Source organism: Aphelocoma coerulescens, chromosome 2 (genome assembly GCF_041296385.1).
Source record: "Aphelocoma coerulescens isolate FSJ_1873_10779 chromosome 2, UR_Acoe_1.0, whole genome shotgun sequence".
NCBI classification, from domain to species: domain Eukaryota; kingdom Metazoa; phylum Chordata; class Aves; order Passeriformes; family Corvidae; genus Aphelocoma; species Aphelocoma coerulescens.
This window is the reverse complement of record NC_091015.1, coordinates 56499828-56520243: the sequence shown is the minus strand read 5'-3', so window position 1 is coordinate 56520243 and position 20416 is coordinate 56499828. Positions and strand designations below refer to the sequence as shown.

Below are 20416 nucleotides of genomic sequence, written 5' to 3'. Positions count from 1 at the left end.
TGGCCTGTACCTGAGGATATGGTAACTGAGATTTAGCTCTGCAGAGCCTCACATGTGCTAAAACTCCCAAAAAAGATAGACTGGATCAAGCTGGGTGAGCTGAGAAAGTTCTTCAGTGTGTCCTGGCACCCTGAGAGCAAATACTGAGAGTTGCAGGACTTCCCTTCAGAGCAGAATTTAACCAAAACCCTGCAGAGGATGAAAGGTACATTCCTCCTCATCTGTGTGCTGAATGGAGGGAGTTCTGGGCCCCTCCCATTTCCTTAGCAGGAAGCAGCAGCAGGTTGGCCAGTGTACATCATGGATATACATGTGTATTTATTTATGTCTATATTATCACTAGTACCACTAGTCCAAATTCAACCTTGAAAAAATTCAACTGACCCTATGTGTTCTTCCTAACAGCTAGCGAATGACTGTGGAGCTAGGTCATTCCAGGGCACTGAGGGTTTCCCGTCTGCAAGAGGTGGTGATCTCACTGCACCTCTGGCTCTGCACTGTCCTTGCCTCCTCTTCAAAAGCAACACATGGAGGTTCAGAGAGACAAAGTGTTGACTGCATTCTCAGCGCTATTTAGATCACTAATGCTGCAGGCAGGTACTTAGTGGGGTGTCCAGGAGCATTTCTGTAGAGTTTATTCCTCCACCCACTTGGCTCTCATCATCCCCAAAAGCATGTTTCAGGGCTCTGAGGCATTCATGGGCTATAACAACCCTGAGCAGCCCCACCAGCCCTGGGTACCCACCTGAACTACACTCCTCTGCTATCTGGCTGGACCTGCTCCAAGCCCAGGTTGCAAACACATTAAAAAGAGCTGATTTTGATACAGCTCAAGAACTGTAGGGTGACCCTGCCAGACCCTTTTGGGCAGGGGACACCCCAGACATCACTTCTCTGCACCTGGTGCTTTGCAGAGGACAGGGTTGCTCCAGCTCTCATACTCTATTTCCAGGCAGGCAGCATCTCCTGAGTCACCCTTGACCTAGGTCTGCTTCCCTGACTTACGTGTTGTGCACAACCTGATGGAAGCATTTATAATCAAATGCTTTCCTTTGGGACAGGTCTAATTTGTTTTTTACCTCCCATTAATATCATTTATGCACTTACTAAAATTAAAAGGCAACATCAAGTGCTCCTTCGCTCCTGTACCAAGACAGCTTTAGGTCTTACTGTGTCAGGGACTTGGAAGTAATATAAAATCTGCATGGCAAAAGGAAAGGATTTGCTATCTGATTTGAGTGGAAGAAAGATTTCACGCTGGTCTCGGGAGGGGCCAGCAGGGGGAGGGGTGTCACCTTCCCAAGTGGCCTCTAATTCAAATCTCTCGTTTCTCTGACCAGACTGCAGATTTTAAAAGCTTTGGGGTTTTTTTAATTCTATTGGTTTAAGAGCTTGACTAATGTATAAGGTACAGTGCAAAGCAGCTCTGTCTTACACATGCAGTTATCTCACTGCTCTTTCCACAGGCTAAAATGAAAGAAAATAGCACAGCTGATTACAGGCTTCAGATACATGCTTTGCAGGTTTACATGCCTGGGAGCAGCTTGGGATCTATCTCTGTGCTTTATAAGTGCTGTTGTTTAGCTTTGTGTTTTGCAATAGATATAAAGCAGAAACCATTCCCAAGACCTCTGTGCTAGGAAGGTTTTCCTTGCCTATTATTAGCACTCTGCTTTTGCAGAAAATGCTCATGAGCCAATATGCAGAGTTCTAAAGGACTTCAAAGTGTCATTGGGAACCAAGTGATATGTGTGTTAAAAAGGGTTTAATGGAGCTGCAGTCGCTGTAGCACAGTGTCTTTTTATAGCAAGTTTTTACAGCATTAAGAAAAACATCCTGCAGATTTCAGTAGGATTGGCATATGGATAAGGTACTTTGCACTATGATTTTTGTTTATCTGCTACTAAAAAAAAATAAAAAAGAAAAACAGCATTGCTAGCTATAGGGAGAATAATAAGCAGAAGCAGTTCTGCAAAACTTAGGCAACAGCTATTACCTTCATTTTGGGTTTAATTATTTTTTATATTTTTCAAAGAAAAGCATGCATTTGAAAATAAATGGCTTGGCTTAAAGAATGGAGATACAGAGTGATTTATATTCACATTGAAGATTTTATAGTCTTATTTTTTTTCCCCAGAGCCACTGGATTATATTATCATTAGCACAAGGAAAATCCTCCTTATCAAAGTTGAGGCAAACTTTCTGGGACTGTCTTTAGAAGGTTGTAGGGGAGGCTCCCAAGGAAGGAAGTGGTTTGCAAAAAACACATTAAATACTGAAGCGGGTCTGATCCATGTGTGATCATGTTGGTCTGCAGGAATTGGCTGGGAATCACTGATTTTAATATATCCTCTAGTTTCCTTTTTACAGCACTATTTATAAGTCTCTTTTAGTTATTCCTGGGAAGCATGTGGGGAATACTTGATGAGACAGGCTCCTCATTGTCCTTTAGCAACCCATGTCAATGGCCTGCCCACTTCTGAAAGAGACAGACAAGGAATGGAAAGGAAAGATGAGTACCCATTGCCCACTGTGAGGGGAAGACACTTGCGCAGGTTTATACAAAAAGGCAGAGGTGGAAGTGGGACACAGGTTTGTCCCTCCAGTGCCTCAGTCCTAGATCGCCTCCTTATAGCCATCCTTGCATCCACAGTGTCTGGGATGTAGCTGTTTGGAGTTGTTCCACCTCTGAAGTCATGTCGTTTAAACATGTTTTACTCTCTACTTTTGCTTCAGGCTGGGGAACGACTGGTTTATGCCTTGTCTGAGGGATTAAAAAAAATAGAGCCAGGGAAACCTTTAATTGTTGTGACTGCCAAAGCAGGAGCAGCTCAGGATTTCTCAAGGCACACAGGCAGCTGGGGGCTGCAAGCGAATGTGCTCAAAGCTGATGGGAACGGGGGTTCAGCTCCCAGTGCTGCCTTCACACTGGCAGCTGTCTCCCATCCCTGTGGCTCGGTCCCAGCAGAACTAAAGCCCTGGCAAAACCCCAGCACGGCAGCCCCGTCCCTCCTGCCCCTGCGGCTCCATCTTGAGCAGCTTCTTTCATTTTTCACACTCAGTCCTCCTGAACGGAAACCCTGGTCAGAAATTTTACAGAAGCAGCTGAAGAGATTTTTTTTATTTTCTTTTCTGCGGAGGAGGGCAAAGGAGCAACGGCGCAGGGGGAAGGGTTTGTGCAGTTGTTTTTTTTTTTTTTTTTCCCTTTTTGCAACACTAGTTTTTCAGGGGAGTGTCTTGTGTTATTAATGCTGAGTGGCTCCGGCAGCTGCTGTGGTTCAAGGTCGTTAGTCATCTACTGCTACTGCAGGAGACACGGGAGCGCTGAGCCAGAGCTGTTCATCCAACCCTCTTGGTCCTCCCAGGCCAGCAGGTTGGGAAGAGCTGCACATGGGGCAGCGGGGTCGCGTGGGGGTGTGGAGAGCAGCCTGGGGCCACAGGGGCATCCTCCCAGCCTGGTCACAGTGTGCCCAGGTCTATGGGACCTGCTGGGTTTAACGGGTGGCAGGGCCTGAGAGGGGCTGAGGGGTTGGGAGAGCACCTGCGATGTGCGAGTGTGGGATCCTCCATGCATCCCGTAGGAGGGCAGACATCTCTGTCCCTGCCTGGGAATGTGTCCCTGCATTACTTACAGCTGCACAGGCACGCCAGTCCCCTTTCTCCTCAAGCTGCACGGATGCAGGATACTCCCTGAGAGTTAAGGGAATATAGGTCCACATGCACCCTTCCCTCCTTATTTCTTCTTTTTTTTCTTCTTTAGGATGAAGGGGTCTAGGCAAACATTCCTTAATTTATTCTGCATCCTCTGGCTCTTGCTTCTGCTGAAGGCTGCCTCTTCCTCCCCTCTGCCCCGTGGAAAAGACCCACGATCCCCTTCGCTCCCCTTTGGGCTGTACAAAGGACACACCTGTGTTGGTATGTACCCAGGTTTTGTTTGCCTGCTGGACTAGTTCATTCCTTACTCCACTGGTGAGCTGAGAGTTGCTATTCACATCATAAATTGCTTCTTTATCTGTTTCAACAGCTGTACTGAAAAATACTTGTAGTCTTTGGTGAAACAGTCACTGAAGATTTTGCAAGGCCATCATGGGGTCTGGAATTATTTTATGATTTTGTTTTTGACTGGCTGCTTCCCAAAGTTCATGTTTTTGCTCTGTGGGGAATGGCATCTGAAAAGTTGGCTTTGATGTCGGTAGGTCTGGGATCAGGAAATAGGATGTTAGGAGGTCCTAGTGTTTCTTAGGGTTCACAATGCATTTTGCTTAACTGGCAGGAAGGTTCCCTTCAGGCTTGCCCAGGGTCTCCTCATTGATTTCAGTGCCTGGAAAACTGTTCTTAAGGATGGTCAGTCCATACTGGGGCCAGAGAAACTTTGTGGTCTGGATGGTCATCTCTGCATAGCTGGGTTGCAAAGGCTGCTTCCTCACATTTCCTTTCCTTTTTGTGGGCACACGCGTCTGCATGACCCATACAGAAGTGGGGCAAGTTGGCAACCCCCTTCTCACATGACTTCAGTGACTGTGGTGATCCCCACAGTACCTATAGCTGGGTGGGGGTAGATATCCTACAGTCTCAGCTGGCTAAGTGATTCCCAGAGCAAGACTGGTAACACTGGAATCAGTGTAGACTGTGGATATCTCTGCACCAGAAATGCCCTTGGCATTACACTCCATATAGCTAGGGAGATGTGGTAGGTTATATTTTTTAAGTGTGCAAATGGGTATGTCTTGTGCATTACAGTCATATGCTTTATTTTGTCATCAGGGGGACTTGTTGATTTTATAGGCCTTTTTCAGCCTTAAAATTCTGCAGTTCTTCTAGCTTCCCAAGGCACCTTTGTGCTGGAAATGTAAACCCTGTCACTGCTCTCCACCCTTCAGAAGGAAATAATTCTTTCCACTGTGGCTCAGTTAGAAATAATAATCCTAAACTTGATAAAAGCAGGTTTTTGCCCCACTTCTGAGCCACCCACAGTGCCCCTGACAGTTTCAGTGGGGCAGGGTGAATAGAAAGCAGAGTAGAGTCAGGGTGGTGAGGTGGTTCAGCCACCAGCCAGAACGTGAGAACAAGAGGTGAAAAGCAGAAATGGCTGTGAGGGGCTGTCCTTGTTTGGGCTGGGAGCCATGCAAGTGGTGACCGAGCAGCTGCCAGAGCTAGGGGGAAGTGGTGTTGTTTAGTAGTGAGCTCTTACGGCAATAACAGTTTTGATGGCAATAGGAAAGGCAGTGATCATGCTCATCTGTGGGATTTTTACACTGGTGGTTTTTGGATGTCAGGTTGTGAGCATTGTCTGTCCTTTCCATCCTGTTGACCCAAAAAACTTTTAAATACCACATATTGCATTGAAGTTGCCTTGTGCAAGAGAACTTGTCCTTTTTTTCCTTCCTAAAAGGAGGGAAGCTGTACTAGCCCTATTGCTGGGACCACTGAGCTCCTCTTTTTTCAGGGAGGAGATGAGAAAACCACTGCCTCCCACACCAGTTTCTCTTTCTGAGGTGTCCCTTCAGCTAAAAACATCCTTGTGAGCTTGACTCAGGACCAAAACAGACTGTGCCCATCTCTGTAAACTGCAAGATAAAAATGAAGTGTGGATAGTGCTAAAAGGGGCATGAGCCAGACTTAGCAGGGAGGGCTGGTGGCTGCTAGCCCAGATGGCCGCCTCTGGGCTTTTGCTGATTATCTGCTCTTTCTATTAACTCTTGAAAATACTGTGCCCCTTCCTTTTCTCAAGCAGAAAGGGAAAGCACAGAGGAATTGGTGGTTGCCCTTGCCATGGCTTGGAGCAGGGGTAATGTCAGCTCTTGCGTCTGATTTGGTGACCAGCCCTTTCAGGAGCACATCCTCCTAAAACTCAACCCCAGACTCTTAGTTGGCTTACCATCTGAGAAGGTAATGAGAAAGAGATATGAGTACTTCTGTGTCTTCTTGGCCTTACAGATCAAGGACAAGATGATTTCTTAGAATCAGAGAGAATGATAGAATTGTTTGGGTTGGAGGGCACCTTAAAGTTCCTGTAGTTCCATCCCCCCTGACATGGGCAGGGAAGCTTCCATTGCATCAGCTTTCTCAGAGCTCCATCCAACCTGGCCTTGAATAGTGGCAGGAATGGGGCATCCACAGCTTCTCTGAGCAACCTGTTCCAGTGCCTTCTCACTGTCACAGTGAAGAATTTCTTCCTTAAACTTACCTAATTTTTAATGTGAGAAATTCCCATTGCTAAATGCATAGGATATTTTCTTGAAGAAATGGGTTTATTTCATGCAAGTTTGAATGTGTGGTCAGGTGTCTAATCTTTCAAAGTTATCTGCCTCACTTTTCTGAGGGAAATGAGGTGGCTACACACTGAATTTCTGATCACTCCTGTGTACTACCTGCTTGACTGAGATTGCTATGTTAGTAGCCAAATCCGGTCAGAAAGTGAATGCTCTTTCAGTAACAAAACCAAGAAAATATTTCTCATTAAGCCTTTCCACTGAAAGTATCACACTTCTTGAAGAAATACGTGGAAATAATATGACAGGAGAGCAAAGTGCAGCTCTGGTACCTCTGTTAAATGTGCTACAACTTGGTTGCTTCCTCCTTCTGTTCCCCTTGCTTGCAACACTCCCTGGGTAGGCACCACCATCTGCCCCAGTATATTCCAGTCATACTGGCAAAGCAGTTGGGTAATTCAAGGGGCTTCCCTGCCCTTAGCAGATCCTGGGAAATGTATTTTGGGTAGGCACCTATATGCCGATACGGCATAGGGCTGGAGGAGAGGAGGGTGCACCTCCAGTGAGATTTAGACAGAAGTTTTAATCACCCTTCCTAACTGTAGAAAAAATCACATTCTTTTTTCTCCGTTTTCCTGAAAAATGTAGCTGCTTCATTCAGAGAAACTCTTTTTTCATAATTGACTTGGTGTAGAAACAAAACAACTGGAGTGTTGCAACCTAAAATGGGGTTTAATACTACTTCATTTTAGAGTTACGGCAAAGAGGGGGGAAAAGCACCCAATATTAACCCTCCCAACCACAGGATCAGATGTATACCTAAGCAATTCCTCACCATCTAAGATAACTGGTCTGTAGCAGTACCTAACCACAGCCAGATAAATGGTCTTTCTTTGGCCTTGTCACGAGAAAAACTTTCCCAGCATCTGACAGTCCTTTTTCTCCATCAGTATTTCCTGTCTCCCCAGGCTGGTAAAATGCCACCCTTTTTGAATTCTGTGAAATCAGGTCAGGCCCTTCCTCTGGGCCTTCTGCACTCTTTGCATGTGATATATTTTTCTGGTTTTTCCTTATGGTAGATGAAAGGGCTTTTGTAAGTTTTCCTACATGCAAAAGCCCACAAAGCTGTTCTTCCTCCTGCAAAGGCAGTGAGGTTTTGTTCTGTGCACTGGTTTGGGAGCTGGATGCTGGGTCTGGCTTTCCCTTCTGGATTTGTTACTGATGGGCTTAAGGGATTTATTCAGGATGAGACCTGGAAATCCCTTTGCTCAGTGCAGCCTGACTGTTTCAGTGTGGCATTCTGAGAAAGAGATGAGGTGTACTTTTCTCTCAAAAATTAAGCATGAATGAACCCCTCATATACTCAGGTCTTTACTTTCCCGGCTGTTAAATGAGGAAAATGCTGCCTGTTTCATGGGGCAAGCAAAGCTTTGCTTAAGTTAATGTTAGGGTACCCAAAGACAGTACAGCAAAACTGGTAAAATGTTGACACTGGTGTTAATGTTTCATCATTTTTCTCCTGATTTTAAAAGCTTTTATTCAATTCCACCCTGAATTACAACAGAGCCCTTTAAGGGTTTTTGCAAATTGCTCTGTTCTCTAGCAAAGGTGACTTCATCCAGAGGTACCTGACGCAACCTCGGGAAAGGTGGAACCTGCCCTGGAGGATGCAGAAAGTGGGGGAGGCACTGAAAGGCAGAAGGGAACTTCTGTATTCATCTCCCTTCAATATAGCAAGAAAGGGAATTTGGGGAATGGTAGATTAGTCAGTTAAACATCAAATCCTAGAAAAATCCTGCAACAGATAAAACTTTAAAAACAACTTTCAAAAGTAGTGTCAGATCAACCTAATTTTCTTTGCCAATGGGATAATGCCATGTAGACAGGGAATAAGAAGTAGATGTTACAGCTGGGCTTTTGTAAATCTTTTAGCACCACCTCAGCACTAATCTTATGCTTGAGAGATATGTGACATTGATTAAGCTTCTACAGGGCAGAACAAAACAGATGGGTAGTCTTGTTCAGAGAGTAATTACAAGTGGCTCACTCCCTAAGCAAATGGATGTACAAAATCGTATCTTTCTTGGACTTCTCTTTTGAACATACTATCGTTCCATATTTTCTCTAGCCAGGATAATGTAATTTGCGCTATTAAATTAGCAGTTCTTGTAAAGCTGAAATTGTTTGCAAGTGAAATGGAGGGAAGAAATAAATTCAAAACAATCTTGACAACTTGGAGTACTTGCATCTGAGAAGGTAATTTCAATATGGGGATATTGAAGGCACTTCAGCAGAAATAGTCAATGACACACACAGCAGATGAGGAGCAACGGGCTGGGTAGCATCCCTAGGGGAGATCATCCGGGCTTGTAGTGGCACAGTGATGGCTTGCTGTCACGAAGCACGCACATGCGGCACGCACCGAGACGTGCGAACAGAAGTTAGCTTGCAAGACATGTGAAGTAACCTGTTACCTTTCTCAGCATTGACAAATCCTCAGAGGAATTTCTGACTTCCCTTTTGGGGCTGTGCATCAAGAATGATGCAGAGTGACAGGAGGTTTCAGAGAAAAACAGGCATAAGCTATAAAGAAGGAGTGAATAAATTAGAGTTAACTAGTCTAGAGAAGAAAAACTTGAGAAAAGACATATCTGTCCTTGAAAACATTAAAAGTGTGATCCATTCTCCAGGTTCATAAGAGCTATGGCAAGAAGTAACAGAAATGGGCACCAGTGGGGATATTCAGGTTAGGAGGAGGATTTTCTTATGATAGTGATAAGTGAGCACAGTAATCTGTTCCTGAGAAATCTGTAGAAGACCTCATCAGAGATCTTTACAAACTGTGTCTGCCCTGTCCCTTCAGAACAGCCTAGATGGTATAGATCGTCTGCTAGGGCAGAGGTTGTGTAAGAGGACATACTGCAGGCCAGCATTTCAGGAGTTCAGTGCTGTGACTGCAAGAAGCATTTGCAAAGAGCAGCATTTATTTATTTCCCCCCCCCCGCAGCAGACTGCTGTGCTCTATTGGCGATTAACTTTGGTTGCCCTTTATGGAACGAGGCGATTAGTCAGGGAGCCCTCAATAGGGCCGGACAGCAGCACTCTCCATCTTCTCTGCTAGTAAGCAGTAATCCTGTGGGTCAGCAGCCAGGGAAGCAAATTTCCCCATCTTTGTGCTCAATATAATGCCATTCTCAGCAACCTTTGCGGGTCACCACCTCCCTTCAGGCGGGAGCACACAGTTCCTAGCGTATGAAGGAGCATGTTTTCGAAACATATTTCCAGCTCTGATTGCATTAAAGAACGGGTGTTTCTGAGCTACTGGCAGCATAAAATGCCGACCTTTACCTGTGTTGATTTGCATGATAGTCATTGTCCTCAACAGTTTGCCTCTGTCTAGCTGTGCATGAGTGCAGGGATGAAATATGCCCTGTGGAGTGGCAGCAGGACCGGCGGTGTTCCGACTTCCCGATAACTTCACACAATGGAACCTGCCAAATGGAGTTGAAGGCTTCTAACAACTGCGCTCAGACAAAGTGGCTGTGCACATATTGTCTGGGGGGGCACCATGACAGAACGTATAATTTACAGCTCAGTGAGTTCTGTAAAAAAAGCCATGCCCAATATCAGTGTAGCACCACAATGTATTTTACTCTAAAAGGTTGGGAATCGACTTTGATTACAGCAAAGTCAATTCCAAGCCACAACAGCTCTGCTCACTTCACCAACATTGCTCCATTTAATCAGCGGCAAAGTTTGACCTGATGATCAGCAATAAATACTAAATTTGACCATAACATTTTCCCCTATGATTATACTTTTGCTAGAATAAACACAGGCATGGGAATAGTACAGTAGAGATACTAGAGCAACTATTCAGCAGCTTTTCAGTAACTTTTCACCAACTGATGGTAAAAATTTCTTTTCCAAAATCATTCCAAGTCTTAGTGAAAGCTTATGACTGTAAAAGGTATATGTATCTGTTGATCACAATAAAAAGATATGCTCAGCATGCAAACACATCCACATCTATGTGTGTATAAATACACAGTCACATCCATGTGCATTTGTAGACATAGGTAGTCTTGTACATTTTACATTACTGATGGTTCTGTTGAGTATAATAATCTTATTTTATTGATTGTCTATTTGGATGCTGATTGCCACGTGTGGGCCTCTCACTCTTGTTCATGTGTTAACCCTGTAGAGATCTTCTGCTTATGTTTAAGGCGATCACTTTTACTGCTTTTAGGAACTGTGTATCTGAAAAAAAGTTTCTCACATTCAGAATCCTAAAATGGTGAAGCCTTTGCAACAAGGATGAAGTTATGCACTTACATTAACTCCCGCTGACAGCATTTGGGCTTCAGTAAATTTTCAATACCCTTTCCTGATTTTGAAAAGAGAAATGTGTTAATGTCACACATACATACGCAGGGTTTTTTTCCTCTTAATTAATACAGAAAACATTTCTTTTGGAAATGCCTGGTGTTATAGATTTTGTTAAATAGGGCTCTTTCAAGTGTAATGAAGGACACACCAGGGATACATTTGGCTGGCAGGTATGGATACCAGAGTCTTCCACTAGATGGAAACTGAATTTTCTGTACTGTCATAGCTGTATCAGAGTCCTTGTTGGATGTCTTAATGAAACAAAAATGAATGATTGGAGCTCTGAATTAGGGGGCCTAAGGTGGCCCACTGCTTTTGCATGAGCAACAGAAATCATAACTGGTATTCCAGGTTTTGCTGGAATTTGTTACAAATTCACTCAAAATGCTGCTATATTGATATTAATATTTTAAAAATGTCTTTAGCCACTATACTATGTGCAATTTAATGCCCAGTGACAGGTTTGTTAATAGTGTACCATCTAGTGTTTCCAAGATATTTCATAAGACTTAGCAAATTAAGGATGAAAGGGTTTTGTATATGCCAAGATATTTGAATATGGCTACCTATAATTATATTCCATCACTTCAGTATCTCTGTAAAATACCTTAATACTGTAAATGAGATAGGAAACAAAAGTCTGAGTTAAAAGACTTTATCATTCAGATGCATTTCCAAATTACCTTTCAAAGCAACAAATCCTCTGGCTGTGTATGGGAAGATAACTGTCCTTACTTTGTATATATGTTTATGTCATTTGAGCTGAATATTTCCATGCTGGAATGAAATCTTGAGGTTGTAAAGGGCTGTTCTTTGAAAGTATCAGCTCAGTAATGAGAAGCAGTGCAGCAAGGAAATATGGATATTGGGCACTGTTAGGAAAGGAATATATAGTGAGTGAGATGCTGGAACAGGTTGCTCAGAGAAATTGTGGCTGCCCCCATCCCTGGCAGCGTTCAAGGCTGAGTTGGATGGGGCTTTGAGCAACCTGGTGCAGTGGAAGGTGTCTATGCCCATGACAGGGGGCTTGGAACAAGATGATCTTTAAAGTCCCTCTCAACCCAAACCATTCTATAATTATATGAAAAGAAAATACTCTCTGTGTTGTAACTTTGCATAGCCATGGTCTGCCTGCACCTAGAATACCCACATGGATGTCCCCATCTCAGAGGAGAAAGCCTTATTTCTTATTAGTACCCTATGTGAATGAGGCATGTCTTGTTCCAGGTTGAACTGGAACTGGATTAGATTAGTTTGGAAAGAGGTGTTTTTATGCCAGAACAACTGCATCAGCACAAAGAGTAGCAATATCCTCTTTTGTAGACAGGTTCTTGGGTCTCCTCACCTGTAGGCTTTAAGAGATGCCTTTGGAGCTTAGGATCATCTATAAATGGAAGAAGCAAAGGCTGTTTTGGGAAAGCCTTCATCTTCTGTATAAAGCCAGGAATGTGATAAATGGCTTCTTGTATGCAGAGCCTTGCTGCAGCAGACAGATTTTTAGGCAGAGGTTTGCCATATCACCAAGCAAGGCACCAGTTCCTGCTCCATCAGGAGCAAGCAGAGTGGCCGCAGGGTAGCCACAGCCTGGCCAGAAAGGTTTTTATTGGTGTCCAAGGCCACTTTTTTTGACTTATGTCCTCCTTGTACTCTGTGGGTACATATAATTTATGACTGGAGGGGTGAGAAAGAAATTCAGCATGCAGAAACATGAGCAAAGGATGGCAAAGGAGGATGTGCCAGGTGCCAGAAAACCCATTTAACAGAGTTTTACTCAGACAAATATACCTACAAATCTGAAACTTAGAGAGGCAGCTTTCACTATCCAGATACTTTTTGACATCCCTAGGTATAATTCTAATTATAGATCCTTTCAAACTTGTGTGGCAGAAGTGGATTAAGTTAAATAGTCTGCTCAAACTGCCAGAGGCTTCGCAGCTAAGCGCTGAATTCCTCTAGTTCTGATTTTATTAATGGGGTATGATTTTTTTTTCCTGGGCTTGTTGGAAATGGCATTTTTTTATTACATACTACTTTCAAATACATGGAGAGAAGCACTTCCTGATGTTTGAGTTTTCACCTTACTGCACTGAGCAAAATGGTTATGGTCTTGTCTTATCTCTTCAGAAATTAATAGCAGGTGGGACAAACCATCACTAAAAGCAGCAGGTACCAGAGTCTAGTTTCTAATGCCTAGTAAGTATTATAATGCCAATGAATTTCTTTCAGAGAAAACATCCTTCAGCCTGTCAAGGTATTGAAACCTATTATTGAAGTGAGACAGCAGAATCAACATACTGAAAGTTGTTTCTAAAGAAAATCCTGTGCAACTGTAAAAAAAAAAAATTGAGCTTTATTTAATGATTAAGCCTATTTACATTGCCTTATACGTGCCTAGCTCATGATGAGAAATAAATCACATCTAAATATCTGGTAAATTAAAAGCAAGCAATAGTTGCTAATGACTGGCCAGATCTGGACGTGCTTTTCTACTGATGCTATAGTACTAAAAACTTTATATTCTTGCACATCATAAGTAATTAAAGCAGTGAGATTTTTACAGTCAAAGACGTCTGATTTCCCCCTGTCCTTTTTAGCTAACTATTTTCCATTTTTAGCCAGTGGAATTAAGACCTATTAAAAATTAGGATTACTGGTCAGCATTTCTTTTCCTGCCACTTAATCTAGAGGAAGATGATAAAAAGAGAGCAGGTTTATAGTATAAGCAAGGATAGTCTGAGTTAACTTTCATTTATAGACACTCACCTGTTGAAGTTTTACCTATAGCCTAGCACCAGAGATAGGTTCTCCTAGAGGATAAACCTGAATTACTGGGGAGGCATGTTTGCATGAAAAAAACATGGAGCTTAAGTAGATCAGGCTCCCTCTACCACTGTGAGTCCCCTTAGGACATTCCTCATCCCTCCTCGCAGGGTTCTACCTTTTTCCTGAGTATTTTAGAATCTCCAGCCCAAAAACTTCTCCTGATGACATCAGCCTAAATGAAAGGCTTTGAGGCCAGCAGAATGCACACATAAGCAGGCAGCCACCAGGGCACAGCTCACGGCAGCAGACCACAAGGAGTAAGGACAGGTTGACCGAGGGCAACTGATAAAAGCCCAGATAGATGGGGGAGACAGAGAGCAGATCAGCCAATGGCACGTGTTGGTGGGATATGTTCCTGGGGAGCACCCTTCCTACCAGAGGGCAGGGAGACTCTCCAAATTCAGGTCCAGAGACTTCAGCTGTGGTGCCTAAGGAACAGCAGATCCTTTTGAAAATCAGCCAAGACTTTGTCTATCAAGTTGTCCCATGGAGCATGGTACTTCATGTGGAATAACTGCATTTGGATAACCAAGGTGTGGTCTGCAAGTGCCCAAGGTGGGAAGGGTCTGATAGCACAAGCAGAAACATCCTCTCTGTGAGAGTGAAGATGAGTTTATGAGAGCAAACATTTTGAAGTTCAGCTCTGTGGATTTTTCCCAAGTAGTCAGGCTGTTGTTACTGTTATTTATATTCATATAGCGTCTAGTAGCCTGAGGTACTGCATTAAGTACTGCTCAGACTGAGCATTGGCTCCATTCATCCTCATGTGAAGCACATTTGCCTTTGGGCCTGGTTCAATAGACAAAAAGGTGTCTATCTGACTTAATCAACACGAAAAATTTTCTTTTAATTGCTGTGAGACTGCTCCTTGAGTGGGGATACCTGCATGATTGTGTTTGTGATTAAGAATTCTGTTTCTATTTGGCAGAGCTGAACCAAAAATAGTTTTGTTTTTTTTTTTCTCACTCCCTCTGTGGTACTTTGACAAACATGAAAGAGCAATTTACATCTTCAGTGAAGACTGTCTTGTTGTGTAACAGAGAAAATGGAAATATCAGTGGTGTTTTTATCCTCGGCCCAACTTTTTGAATTTTGAGCTGTTTGTCCATAGTCCCTTTTTATTGCAGCCCCTGGCTGCAGGTGCAGGAGCACTGAGTTACACAGCACAGGCAAAATGAGCAACACTTCTCTCTGCTGCAGTAGGTGACACTGTCAACTCCAACCTAAACAATTCTATGATTCTGTAGATTCCTCAAGCTCATGATGCAAAAGAATGAGAGGTAAAACAACAAAAGCTGTGCACCTTGGAAAATATCAAAGGGCTAGCTTCTCCCTCTCTCTCTGCTTGGACTCCTTTTGTCTTTCTGACTTAGCAAGATTGATAGATGAACATCTGACCTTGGTAAGAGTAGAAAGGAAAGCACAGAAAGACTGTGTGGTTTTGTGGTTAAGTCATCATTTAGGTAATTTAATTTTTCTGAGCTTCCATCCTCATGAATAAAACGGACATAGAAGTCAGGGGAAGGGTAGTTCCTGTTGTCTGTAGGTTGTTCATGTGTGTCAATAATGCAGCCTTATAGGAACTAAGTTACGTAATGCTGTAGATGTGTTATGATGTGTTTTCAGGATGTGCACTGCCATCTCAGTGCTACAGGACGGAGTCAGTCCAGCAAGGCTATTCCCACACTACGCTGGCAAAGGAGCCAGGGTCTGTTTTCTGCCCCTGAGGCCAGTGCAGGGCATAACTTGCACTAAAACAGCTGAAGTCTCTTGCATTCTTTAACTTCCACCCCCACCACTGTGGGAGTGCTGGATGTCCTATCCCTGGAAACATTTGAGATCAGGTTGAACAGGGCTCTGAACAACCTCATCTAGGTGAAGATGGCCCTGCTCACTGCAGAGGGCTTGGACTGGAAAGGTCCCTTCCAACCCAAACTATTTCATGATGAGGCTGTGCTAAGGTTAAACCTGGACCAGATGGCTCCTGGCCTGTTCTTTGAGACCAAGACCTGAACGTGCTATACCCTTCATCTTGGATGTCCCCCTTACTTTTAGTTTGGGTCTCTATTATTAAACTTTTTTTTATTTTCAGCTATTGTGTTTTTAATTAGCTATTAATTCCTGGGACTAGTTAGCCTCTGGCTATTTGGGTAGTTGGGGAGGGGGGCAGGAAAGAAGGAATGTCTTGCTTCAGGGTTTTTCTTGGTCACATCTGTCTCCATTTATTCTTCAATTCTTTTAGGCTGACTGGAGGTAATGGTTCTTAGTATGCTTCATAAATCATTCTGCAGAGGATCTAGAGTGAGCCTTTTATTTAATAAGTATGTAGAAGTGGGCTTTTATCCCTGCAAAAGAGGTGACAAATTCACTGTAATTTCCACTGGATTACTGTATTGGGATAGAAGAAGTAATAGAAAACTCAAAAATATTGGTCTTACAGGAAGTTCCAATTGCCCTACCTTCTCTTTTACTTGCCATAGAAGCATCAAAGTTATTTATGTTGAAGAACAGCACTTTGATTTAATAGCACATAGGTAAGGGTTCTTGGAAGGAATTTATAAGCTCACTTTGAAGAGTTTTGACAGTCTGAAAACCTGAACATTAATGTTCTTGAGCTCTGGAAAAAGATGAGTCTGCAGCCACATCAAATTACTGCAGTTCACCTCCACTTCTAGACTCTGCTAGAGCAAGTCTGAGAGATGAGATTTCTTACCTAGGAGAGGAAACACAGTTCAGTTACAGGGATTTCAAAGAAAAGTCTTTATTCAGGCTGCTGGAAACTGGCATCCTGGCTCCTTGTCTCCTGTCTGCCTGGGATACCTGCCTCTCTTGCACAGGTTCTGAGTCTAGGCAGTGACCTCACTCTGGCTAAGAGGTCTGACTACAGTGGGCAGACTTTGCATCACCTAAGATGTATTCCTCATAAAATCGTGAAGCCACTGCAGAGAAAGCACAATCCTGACCTACAGCAATTTCAAATTGAAATGAATGCTCATTGTGGATTTTGAATGACTGTTCCATAGGGATCACATTGAATCTATTCAATCCCCAAAACAGCAGGAAACATGCTGCACGTCTCAAGAAACTTCACTAGCCATGTTCACACCCAGATTAGTGATGAGAAATAACCAGAATCGTAGGTCATAGGAAGTGGTTTCTTTCCAACCACAGAAGCAGAGCAGAACGAACTGTGAAGACATTTTGGTTTTAACAAATGTGTAGCTGGGCTCAGCACCCCTGTGTGTGCTGAGCATCACTGGGCTTCAGAGGAAAGTCTGTGAAGAAATGATGCAATGGATGCTCTGTCATGGTCAGCACATATGTCTGTGGTGTGACATCTCTTCTGAAGGCAGTCACAAACATTTGGTTTCCTCTCTGAGCAGCTTTTGTGGAGAGATATAAAAGTCCTGTCAAGTACAGACCTGTGCCTTTTTTCTTGTGAGATAAAACAAGAGAGCAGGTGACCAAGCAGGCAAGTGTAACATTGGCTATCCCCTCGACTCCTCAATTTTCAGCCGTGAAAGAATGGAGTCATTCTTCCAGGAGCATCATACAGTGCTGTAAAAGCCAGGCTGTTCTGCGTGCTCCTCTGGAATCAGCATCCTCTCTGTAATAACTTACAGGGTTTGAATGAAGACAGAAATTAATTGATGTTTTTTCCCCTTGAACACCTATCTGCCATGGAACACCTCAAAAAAATGAAATGCCCAAAGATGCCAGAAATACTTCTGTGGTGCAGGGCACTTCCTCACATTTCACAGATAATGGTATTCCCTCTTTTTGGTTTCTTGTTTGCTTGAAGGATGCGTGCTTGTGGTGTCTGTCATCGAACAGCTTGCACAGTGGCACAACAGTACAGTAAAAGCAGCCGTGGAGAGACTGTGTGACTACATACCTGGTAAGTACCAAAAATGCACCATATGTCGTGTTGGTGCTGATGTATTTCTCTGTTAATCAAAAACTCACATATGAGGTCTGAAAAAACTTCATCCACCTCTCAAAGGTGTGTAGCTGGGAGATAGCAAGTAGCTATTTACAGGAAAGTCAGTGGCATGTCTTCACTTAGATTCCGAGCTGGGATTTTGTCCCAAACTTAGTGAATGGGGCTGTATTAAGCCCTGCACACATGTGAGCACTAACACATGCAGACCAGTTCCCTTCCTTTCTCTCCCCTTTGTCTCTTTGTTAGCAGCTTGAGAATAGATTCACTGTATGCCCCACTGCTCCTCCTTCTTGTCGATATGGGTCTTTATAGCAACGGTGAAGATGAAAATGTTTTCAGCAGGTATAGGAGCTGCTATTGTAAACTTTTAAAAATGAGATGAGGCTGACAGGTGTAAGATGTGAGCATTTGGTGTGCACAGAAAAGCTATTGAAATGTAACTGGTGATACAAATTTCAAAAGCAACAGCTATTCAATACAAATATATGTAAGACTCCCCTTTTTCTGCCCCTTATTTTATCTACCCAAAGGAGCTTGGAGCTCCACATGCACACCCCTAAATAGAGAACAGTCTGAATGGCAGAATAGCTTTGTGCCTCACAGACCAATCCTATAACTATTTAAGTTACTAGATCTCATATTCCTGATATCTTTTTGACGTTATTAATGTAAAAATATGGCTTAGAATTCTTCATTAAAATGTCATTTTTATATGATTTCACAAATTGTATCTCTGAGAAACCATCTCACTCTGTAGACCCTAGTTTCACAAAAGATATGTGTAGAATATTAATTCCTTCCTTTCCAAGGGAGGATTTCCCAGTGCAGAATGGGGCAGGGAGCTAATTGCTAGGATTCATTCATTGATAGAAGACATTTATCTGATTTCTATTCCATAAGTCATATCCTCAGTGTTTTAAATTACAGGCACACAACCATGAAGTTGCAATTAGAAGCACTGATCCTGCTATTAAAATACAATTTTCTTCTTTAAATTATGACATGCTAGCTCTGTGTTCATGATTCACTCAGTGGACCTTGTTCTTCTGACATGTCAAGATATTTCTTTTCAGCTGCCATTCTTTACACACATAAAATCCTATTATCCCTTTAGTTGAATCTGTATAATCCAGTTACCTTCTGAGATGCATGGATATACCCAGTAGAAAAAAAAACTGACCCTGAACTTGAAAGGAGTGAAAAATCCTATGGATTGTGTGGGAGCTACAGTGTAACCCGATTTATCCTCTCCTGGGAGGTGAACACTGCAGCCCAGCAGGAATCAGCAGCTTCTTCTTGCTGCTTGAAACAGTAGAAAAGCTTTGGATGCTCGTGAGGAGCAAACCTACTAAAGCAGGTCATGCATTTCACTTGGAGAAGCAATTTCATTATTATGCACATGCCTAAAGTCAATAGCAAGAATAACAGCAACAAATTAATGGCAGCAGGGCTTTTCCTAAGGCATAAAAAGGAGTAGGACTCCAAAAACCCCAGAAAGTGGGATTTTTTGAGCACCTCCTGTAATTCTGATTACAGTCAAGTCAGGTTTGGATCAAGCCTTCTGTAAAGTTATGTGATGTTCAAGAACAAAAACTGCTTAGAGAAAAAGAGAGAAAATTTCAGTACCTGTCAGTCCCACTCAATCTCACAGGCTCTGTAGAAAACAGAACCACATCCTCATTTATATGGAAATACTTGCAATGTGTATGATTCAAGAGACATGGCAAATAAACCTATGAGAATAAGAACAGTAATGGCATGAGTGAAGAAGGCTCTTGAGCAGATAGAAAGGCCAGGTCCAGGGGAACGGACAGTATTTACAGTGTAAGAGATGTTGTTAGCAAGAATGTATGTTTACCTGGATAATGACTGTCTGCTTGATGACACAGAGGTGTCTGATACCCGAAATGTGCTTTGAGAACCTCTGCCTCTGGCTTTGCCTCTGAGTCATGCTCTGCTTCTGTGTTGACCACTGCTGTGTAAACACCTTAGAGCTCAAGTGCAAATGGCAACATGATAATAGCATCTTTTTTGCAAATATTTGTCCTCTGGGATTCAGCCAGAGTTTGTGTTTCCAGGACTATGAAGCTATAGAGAAAAACCTTCCGGACTGTTCTTTTGAAATAACAGGGCAGCTTAGGGGATCTCTTTTACCTGAAGCAAGTATACTATATATTTTCTCTAAATTTTCCAGCATTTAGTTTTGTTTAAGGTCTTTTCTTGCCCCTGAACACTCATAGTTACTTCTTTCTCTTCCCCTCTTTTCTGACTTACACTGCTTCTTCCTAACAGAGATTTCTCTCTGCAATATCCTCTCTTTTTGTGTGTTAGCAGAGCTGGAGATTTGTGAACACATGGATGCAGGCTGGCTCCAATGGCAAGCCCTGTAAACCCTTCCTGTGGCTTTGGTCTTGGTGTTTTCTTGAAAGCCAAGGTCTGAATGGCATCTGAATCTTTCAAGAAAATTTTATGTGCTCAGTGATAATTTAACATTATTACTATTCTTTTTCCCTCCCATCATTTTTTACGCTGTGTGATAATTACACATTAAGCTTCCTATATACATAAGGAAATCAGTGTGACCAGCAAACACCTATATCAGCTTCCCAGAGGTGATGGGCAGCCAAACTCTCCTCTCTTCTCAGACACCAGGAAAGGTTGCAGCAGCCAACTGGCTCCTCCAGAGCCAGAAATGTTGTAGAAACCAGCTGGTTTGCGAAAATCATAAGGAGATCATCACCTGCAATGCACTGGGGAGGTGTTGGGGAAGCCAGCCACCTTTGCCTGCAGGTTACTATAGGGAGCCAGGTACTGCACTGGCAAGCCTCATCAGAGGGTGTTCTAATCAGCAGTGATGCCAAACACATGATTATTGATGTCTGTGACATCTTTCATTTTAGGTGAACAAGAATAAAATCTAATTCTAGTCAGGAGACCAATTTTTATTTGCAGATTGCTTCTAAAGAGCCAATAGTAAGGAGTTATGTGGCAAAGGAGGCAAAGAAATGAAGCTAATAACTTGATTGAAATAAAACACTTGTCATGG

General features: G+C 42.9%; 1 protein-coding gene across 1 annotated transcript in view; it reads left to right on the top strand.

Annotated features, from left to right (window-relative positions):
- Positions 1–3248: 3248 nt before the first annotated feature.
- AOAH (acyloxyacyl hydrolase) overlaps positions 3249–20416 on the top strand; it is a 74072-nt gene continuing 56904 nt past the window's right edge. Inside the window, exons 1-3 of the mRNA XM_069007619.1 lie at positions 3249–3373; positions 3761–3915; positions 17230–17325. Coding sequence (XP_068863720.1) covers positions 3249–3373; positions 3761–3915; positions 17230–17325 — 376 coding nt within the window. The remainder of the gene's footprint in view (positions 3374–3760; positions 3916–17229; positions 17326–20416) is intronic.